The 8784-nt window shown below is 40.7% G+C and overlaps 1 protein-coding gene across 2 annotated transcripts in view; it reads left to right on the top strand.

Moving 5' to 3' along the window:
- LOC119286929 (oxysterol-binding protein-related protein 1C-like) overlaps window positions 1–5245 on the top strand; it is a 10446-nt gene extending 5201 nt beyond the window's left edge. Inside the window, exons 5-11 of one of the 2 annotated variants that reach the window (XM_037566399.1) lie at window positions 8–391; window positions 1004–1159; window positions 1526–1693; window positions 1763–1903; window positions 3271–3501; window positions 3606–3719; window positions 4723–5245. In XM_037566399.1, the coding sequence (XP_037422296.1) occupies window positions 8–391; window positions 1004–1159; window positions 1526–1693; window positions 1763–1903; window positions 3271–3501; window positions 3606–3719; window positions 4723–4893 (1365 nt within the window). In that variant the 3' untranslated portion in view covers window positions 4894–5245. The remainder of the gene's footprint in view (window positions 1–7; window positions 392–1003; window positions 1160–1525; window positions 1694–1762; window positions 1904–3270; window positions 3502–3605; window positions 3720–4722) is intronic. The other variant, XM_037566400.1, reaches the window with a different exon arrangement.
- The last annotated feature ends 3539 nt before the right edge of the window (window positions 5246–8784 follow it).

Here is an 8784-nt window from a genome sequence, read left to right as displayed (position 1 = left end):
TGAAGAGGAGACTGACGATGAAGAGAACATATATTTTGATACAACTGATTTCCTTTCATCTAGTTCTTTTAAAAGCAGTGGATCTGATTTCCAAAGATCTGAAGCTGGTTCAGATGATGAGGACGACTACCCGATGGATGGAATTGATCCTTCTATGAAGTCTGTTGGAATTAATTATCCGTATGTGAGAAGGCGTAAGAAGCTACCAGATCCAGTTGAGAAAGAGAAGGGTGTTAGTTTGTGGTCAATGATCAAGGACAACATAGGAAAGGATCTTACCAAAGTCTGTCTGCCTGTTTACTTCAATGAACCTCTTTCATCATTACAAAAATGTTTCGAGGATCTTGAGTATTCCTACCTTATTGATCGTGCATATGAATGGGGCAAAAGGGTATGTCTTCTTCCTCATTATTCTCAGCATGTGACGGGAAGTGCGTGACTTTCCCTTTCATACTACTCCCTCCGTTCCAAAATAGATGACCCAACTTTGTACTAAAGTTAGTACAAAGCTGAGTCATCTATTTTTGAACGGAGGGAGTAGAACTTAAGTAGTTTAACCTGAAACATAAGTAGCTTAGAGGTGGTTCTGTTCGATTTTGCACCGTGTCCTCTACTCCTCTTCAGGTTGTTCTTGTTATCTCCTGCTTTGCAGTTGTAGTATATATCCAATCTTAGTTTTGGTTTGTACCAAAGAGGATATCAATGTACTTATGTGATTACTCCTGTTTGTGTCCTACATATTACACCTTTATGCAATGTCTTCCGTTTTACTCTAAACTCATTCGAGTGCATTATAAATCCGCCTCTAACACTTCTTGGTGTCATTATGTTTAACCTGTTCTCTACCATTTTGTTTCTTTGCAAAGATGTCAGAACTTTTCTGTGTGCATGTTATCTGTAGTAGTGGCAATAACTAACTTGTGATTGGACATGTTTATTTGCTTATTTCTATCATGAGATGAACCACATTTATGCATCTTACATCTCTATGCTGAATACTCAGGGGGATAGTCTGATGAGGATTCTAAGCGTTGCAGCATTTGCTGTTTCTGGTTATGCCTCTACGGATGGAAGGAGTTGTAAGCCCTTCAACCCTCTTCTTGGGGAGACCTATGAAGCAGATTATCCAGATAAAGGTCTTCGTTTTTTCTCAGAAAAGGTATTTTTATGAACCTTTAGAAATCCAGTAATATGAAGAACAGGTTCTTACTGTTGGTTAGCATAGTCCACTGTTCATTCTCTTAACTTATTTCTTACATTCTGATAGTGAGTTTATGTAACGTAACACCTTAAACTTCTCCATGAACTAGTTTGAATACTGCTTTCAGAACAGCCCGCTGCAATACTGCTGCAGTGCCCCATGTAGTCGTTACTTCGGATTTTCTACTCTGTACCTGTTGAATCATCAAATAGCCTTTCTTTTGTAGACTAACAGATATTTGAGGCCACTACAGATTTTCTTGAAGTTTAGTTTATTTGCTTCTGCATGTTGGTTTATATAAAAATATTCAATACCACTTGCCAGGTTAGTCATCATCCAATGGTTGTTGCATGCCACTGTGAGGGAAATGGCTGGAGGTTTTGGGCAGATAGCAACCTAAAGAGCAAGTTCTGGGGTCGCTCCATTCAACTTGATCCTGTTGGTGTGTTAACACTGGAGTTTGATGATGGTGAAGTTTTCCAGTGGAGCAAGGTATTATTACCTAGTTATCAAGAAATGGTTAACTCTGTGAAATGATTAACTGAAAATATGCTATCACAGGTGACCACTTCCATTTACAATCTCATATTGGGTAAACTGTACTGTGATCACTATGGTACTATGCGCATTCAAGGTAATCGCGAATATTCATGTAAGTTGAAGTTCAAGGAGCAGTCAATTATTGATCGCAACCCTCATCAGGTATTTAATAAATTGCCTGTATACTAGATGTATTTTGTATGCTTGTTCTTCTGATTTCTCCTTTTATTTCCTAACTTTGCAGTTTGTTTGTCACTAAGATGATGCTTTTCCATGCATATTAGTTAAAGCAAGTGATGCATCTGTGCCTTTTGGCAAGACATATTTTTAGCAGTTTATATATATTCATTTGAAAGCATAATGGGTTCACCTTTTAACAATGTGTATCGATTTCCTTTGAAAAATAGTTGGTGTTTAATGTGATGTTTCTCAAAGTTTTGGCACCCAGGAATTTTAGAATCTAACTTGAAAATGATACAAGTCTTGAGCCTTATGCTATTATTTTGAAAAAAAAGGCAATATTGCACACAAATAAAATAAATAGTATTTTGGCTCAGAAATCAACTACTGAATTCAAAGGACCATTTTGACCCTATAGTGCTCCGAAATCAACTATTGAATTCAAAGGACCATTTTGGCCCTATAGTGCTCTGAATAGTTTGATCATATTCCAACTTCAGCCTTTTGGGCAGTGAAGCCTCATACAGAGGGTGGGCTTTTATCTAGAAATAGGCTGAAATGTTACTTGTACCACCTGAATAAAACAGTGAGAATTGAAAGCATAAAGCTCATTGACTCCCAATCCAGAAATGTTCCATCCTACCAGCCAAATGTAGACACTTCATTTCCCCTTGCCATTTCCATCCTTAATTTGACCTGCCAAACACCAACTGAAGGAAGAATACTCCCGCAGAACTGCTGTTAGCTTTGTTGAGCTGTGGAGCCTCAGAGGTGTGACTTATATCAAGGATACAGAAGCGCATTACCATCCATTGATCATTTGGTTGTTTGTTTTTCCTTGTTCGTAATTTAATCTGTCAGAATTTTTTTTCCATCTATTTAAGATGGCATCCCTGAAATAGGGGAGGTTGTGTCCATGGTTCAAGCATGAATGAACTTCTAGAAGTAACCTAAAGTCTGTCTATATTTCTCCCCCAGTACCCCCCTTCTCATGAAGCCTTCAATGTTTGATTACTTTCCTCATGTAGGTATTTGCTTTCGTTGAACTATTGTTCTGTTGCTTCAGAACAAGGTTCATCGGCTGAACAATATGTTTTCTGACTAAACAATGCACACACATCCATCAGGTGGAGAATTAATAATGTTAACATGACAAATTAATTGCTTCAGCCAAAAAAGAACTTTTATCACACGGCTTTTTAGAAGACCAGTTATAGGTCGTCTTGAATTTCTTTATTCATTCTCCAGACTATGTATATTTTCTCTCTTTATTTGTGTGAGTACCTTAACTTTCCGATAGTGCAAACATCTTAGTCTAACTTAGCATAGTTGCACTGGTGTATGTGCAGGTCCAAGGTGTTATTCAGGACCGAAGTGGTCGAACTGTTGCTACACTCTTTGGTAAATGGGATGAAAGTATGCACTACGTGATGGGTGACTGCTTTGGAAAAGGCAAAGGATCTGAGAATTTTTCAGAGGCCCATTTGTTGTGGAAAAGGAGTAAACCACCAAAGTTTCCCACTCGATACAATTTCACTAGCTTTGCGATCACATTAAATGAACTTACCCCTGGATTGAAGGTGAGGGTGTTAGCTTCGCAGCAAGCTTCACTTTAACATCGTACTGATTTATGTGTGGACTCAAACTAATGATCGATTATTGAATAAACCCAACCTATATGCAGGAAAAACTTCCACCAACAGACTCAAGATTGCGACCGGACCAGAGGTGCCTAGAGAATGGTGAATATGAAAGAGCAAATGCTGAGAAGTTGAGGCTTGAGCAGAGACAACGGCAGGTTAGTCAACCTAACCCTTCACATCCCTTATGATCATTAACTCATGCCTTGCTTACATTTGATTTATCTCGAACAAACTTTTGGATTGGCTGCATTACATACCACCTTTGGTCGATTCACATGCTTCTAAGCACAATACAATATCTACTATAATGAACCATGGCCTTATGTGTCACATGCTTGTAACCGCAATACAATATCTATTAAAATGAACCATGGCCTGGCGTTGCGAGGTCTGAATGAGATTACCAGTATGCTGGATTCATATGGCTGTGAATATAAACTTACATACAGTTACCTAGTGGGATCGAAATAAACCTGTACGTCATGTTGTGCACAGAACTCTGGGCTGTTAGGTCCTGGTTGGGTTTTGCCCACCTGTTTCATACTCTACAATAAATTCAAAGTATTCCCTTGGCAACAGCAGGCCAGATGCTGGTTCACTTATGCTACCATGAATTGAAAAAGTTTGGTTTACTCACTCCAGTATTTTTTATTCCCTCTATCAAAATATAAGATGTTTTTTGACACTATCATAGTGTCTTATATTTTGATACGGAGGGAGTATTTAATAAGTTTGTTCTGTATTCAATAATTCTGTAGTGAACCTTTTTTTTTAGTGGAACAATTGTATTCTGATGCACCACATTGGACTCCATTCTGATGTGCCAACTATCTGTAAAATGAGCATCACAGGCTTACAGCTGTTTGTGTTGTATTCTTGGTGAAGAAAAATCAGAAGACATGAACTAAGCACAAACAACCGTAGTATAATGTGACTTGATAAGTTTGATTTATTCACTTCAATAATTTTGTTTTTAATATGCTCAGTTTGATCATTCAATAATTTGGAGTGGTATAACTCCGATACACCATACTGGACTTCTACAGATTTGAAATAACAATCACTTCGACTCATTTGGATTATTCATATGATAATAAGCTTGAAAAGTTCTTCATGAATCATGATAGAGACATGATATGGTACCCAACTGTACTGCAGGCACGAAAGATGCAGGAGAGTGGGTGGAAACCCCGGTGGTTTGCGAAGGATAAAGGTAGCGACACGTACCGCTACCTTGGTGGTTACTGGGAATCCAGAGAAAAGAGCAGCTGGGAAGGCTGCCCAGACATTTTCGGACAACTCCCAAACGATCTAATGATAACTGACTAGGCTCATGTAGGTTACAGGTCTTCTGGTTCTCTGTTTTTCTTCTTGTTTTTGGATCCGTTGGTTCCATGTTTAGTAGATTATACTAGAGCAACTAAATGCCTTTCCGCCTGTAAGCAAAGGCTGCCCTTCAGATACATTGTTTTAACGTACATAATAAGAGTGTCGTTTGTCCAAAAGGTCACTCTGAATCAAATGTTTTCTTGTGGGGATTTCACTCGCACAAGTTCAGAGTGGTGTTATATAGGCCATTTGTGTATATTTGAATATGTAACGTGCATTGAAGCGCCAAAGAATATTAAAGCATGCGTACTGATGGTGTACCATCTATCTATGGCATCGAGATGCAGTTTCATTTTGCCCCTGAAGCCTATTCCTTGACTTATCATCTTGGTTTCATTTCCCTTTTCTTTGCTGATGTATCTGTCTTGCTTAGCAGTTCATGCTCAAGAAAACAACATTCACCTTCAAAACATTCTCTTCCTTTCGGGATGGATCACAAAAGTTTGCCCCTGAAGTATGTGGCGTATTTCTTCGCTATGTTTGCCTGCCAACTTCTGCACAACTGCAATTATTACAGGGTTTTGGAAGTTGCCTTAGCCGAAACAGCCTGGCCCTCTTCTCAGACGATTGGTCGGTAGCTACTGTAAAATGAGCAGCATTACTACAAGATTTTGAACATATACCTCTTGTTTTGAGTTCTTTTTATTATAAACACTTCTTTTTTTGAGCTAATATCTTTTTGTTTTGGAGGAATTTGTACATCACCAAAAGAAAAGAAACGGGCACAGCCCAAACCAAAGATATATACCGGGTTAGTAGCGCGGGCCTATGTGTGCTCAAGGGCGTCTGCGTTGCCGCGTCAAACAACAGCTCTCGTGGACTGCTCCATCCCGCTACCCCAAAATCACGCAGGCGTCTCCTCCCTGGGGAATAAAAAGCGCGACTCGCAGCTCCACCTGCTGCCGTCAGCCGCCCGTGGCAAGCTTCTAACAATGCGTCTGCCGTGTGATAAGATCGATCCCGTTGATCCTTGCCTTCTCAGCTTCCTCAGCCACCATGGCATCGACGGCGCCTTCGAGATCCTGTCTTCCCTCGGCGATCCGAGGGCGGAGGAGATGAAGGATGCCTTCCAAAAGGTGGCTCCCAATCTCTCTTCTCCTCTAGCACGGTTTCTTCTTAATTGACTGCCTGCTTCCTCGATCGAGTATCTATCCATGTTCGTGTTATGGGACGTGGGAAATACGTTCACCGTGAGTCGGTTTAAGTTCTGCTTCACTAACATCTGTTCAGATCGTCAGTGATTTCTGTAGAACGCCTCGGGCAGTGGACGCGGACGTGGACGTGGAAGGCATGGCAGATGGAAACACAGGGAAAGTGGTAACAACTAAACATCATCTCCATCCATCCATAATTCCATATGCCGTTGGCTGGCTGAATGCAGTAATATGTTACCGCTAATTTGCTCTCCGTGCTTACATTAATCAATAGTGTAATAATATTGATGTCCATTCAGCTCCTTGGCGGTGAAAAGAAACCTAGCACCATGAAAAGAGAGCACGGGCCTGCTGAAGGTGATTGAAGCCTCATTTTTGGATGTACCACTTTATGTCATGCACAATCTTTCGACTGAATTTTCTTTATACACATATAAATTCAGTGTGATTCCCCCGCAAAAAAAAAATCAGTGTGATTGAAGCCTCTTTTTTGGATGTACCACTTCTAAATTTTGCACGTCTTCAGAGGCAACTAGCATGATCATTCGAGTAAATGCAGTCTGTACTACGATAACTCGAGTTGCACATCTCTTTCCTCATACTAAACAGGCAGTGTCATATTCTTAAATCTTCTCCATCACTATTATTAAGTGGTATTATGCAAGGAGATGAGACCCGGTACAGTGAGATGCAAATCAGCAAGACATGATCGTAGTACAGACTGCATTTACTCCACATTGACCAAGAAGCAAAAGTAGTGGTCCCACCACTTCCCGTTACATCTTAGGGTGGAGATTTTTCTTCACAGTTCTTGTTTGATCACAAGGATGTGCATAAAGCAATAGCATGGCATATGCATAACAAAAGTATAACACACCTATAGCATATTAACATGGCATATCAAACATATATCTAAATAAAGCGTAGTTACCACATATAATAAAACTCCCTTGAAAAAATATAATAAAACCGACAGATAAATCGAATGCAACATAAAGCATGGTCATCAAATATTTTAGAAAACTCGGATGCAAAGTTCAGAGGCATAGGTTAGGTGGTTGGCTTGCCTCAGGCAGAAGAGTATCGACGAATGGTGCGAGGAACACAAGGATGGGGGCTATCGATAATATTCTGCTCTGAAAAAGGCTGAAAATAAAACTGGACATGGGTGCCGAATTTATGTCATGCAAACTGAATAAAAGTGGTACCGAAAGATTGTGCTCTCCAAGAGAAACACATAGGACTGGAATCACCTCAACCGGAATTACAATTGAAAAGTTATATGGCTTTGAAGTTTCAAGGGCAAAACCAAAAAAATGACTTCTCTCTTTGAACCAGACGAACACGTACCAGACATGAATACATTTCTTTGCGGGAGAAACATAAATGAGATGAACTACGCTACTGAAAAATACAACCAGAGGGGTGTTGTGCCGTGGGCCAAAACTTGCTAATGGGCTTGCTAACCATCGGATAGGGTGACGATTAACAACTGGGCCATGGGCTGAAGCTGGGCTGGCTTGAAGGAGATGATGGGTCGACAATTAGGCCCGGCGCGAGAAAGTGGCTGGCACGCAGGCCCAGGGCCTTGGAGAGGCTGATGGTGTGCATGGGTCAACACGGTTTGCCCGGTATTTGTCGTTTCCTCCCGCGAAAATCCGGTGAGAACAGATGTATTCTCCGACGAGGGCTATCGGGACCATTCACGACGATCTTGATATCCATGAGCTCAGCCCGACGGTACACATCCCATTGTGTAGTCGTAGGTCGGCAGGGAGGTTGGGATCATCGATGACTTTGGCTTGCTCTGCTGCTTCTAGTGAACGGCATCGACTCACATATCATCCAATCGAAATTTCTGTATGAGGGGAGGAATCAAGTTGTGTTGTATTGATCGAATCGGGCAAAACAATGGCAGGGCTTTCGCGAACGAATGTGAGCAAAAAAGAGGGGTACGATGGGTAGCGTACCTTTTGTAACATCCCAAATTTTCAATTTGGATGTTATACATAGGTCATCATATGCATATCATATCTTATTTATATTTTAGTTGTGATCCTAGAAATCTTAAGCAACTCAAGGACCCAAGAAGAGAGTTGGAGGTTTCTTTTATTTTCATATTTGAATTTTCTCAAATTTGAAAAGAGGATCATTTTGATTTTAATAGTTTCTTTCTCTGAAATATTTCCAATATTAAAATAAATGAGTGAAGATAATATGACTTCTTCAAATCACAGTGGAATATTGGAGGAAAGATTTTAAATTCAAATAAATATTTTATTTGGACTTTATTTAAATTAGAAAAAACATGTAATTTTTCAAAATTGCATTTTTAGGCCAGAAAAATGTTCACTTTGTTCTAAATATTTTATTTAGACGGCGAAAATTGTTTTTGGCATTTTTAGATTTTTTTCCCTATATATTTAGGATATTTTTTCTCCAGTGGAATTTATTTAAAGAAAAAAAGAATCGCGTGCCGAACTGGGCCGGCCCAGCGCCGCGCCGCCTCGCGCCGTGCCCATGTCCGCACCGGACTCCGGATCGCCGCCGCCCCGCGCACCCCCTCGCCCAAGTCGGACCCCCCGGGGCCCCTTTATATGCAGCCGCCCCGGCCCCTCCTCCCCACATCGCCAGCCGCCTCCCCAATCCGCAGCAGCAGCAGCGCTGCTGCCGCCTG

This window comes from Triticum dicoccoides, chromosome 4A (assembly GCF_002162155.2).
Source record: "Triticum dicoccoides isolate Atlit2015 ecotype Zavitan chromosome 4A, WEW_v2.0, whole genome shotgun sequence".
NCBI lineage: Eukaryota > Viridiplantae > Streptophyta > Magnoliopsida > Poales > Poaceae > Triticum > Triticum dicoccoides.
The sequence above is the reverse complement of the archived record's forward strand: the minus strand, read 5'-3'. Positions and strand labels throughout refer to the sequence as shown.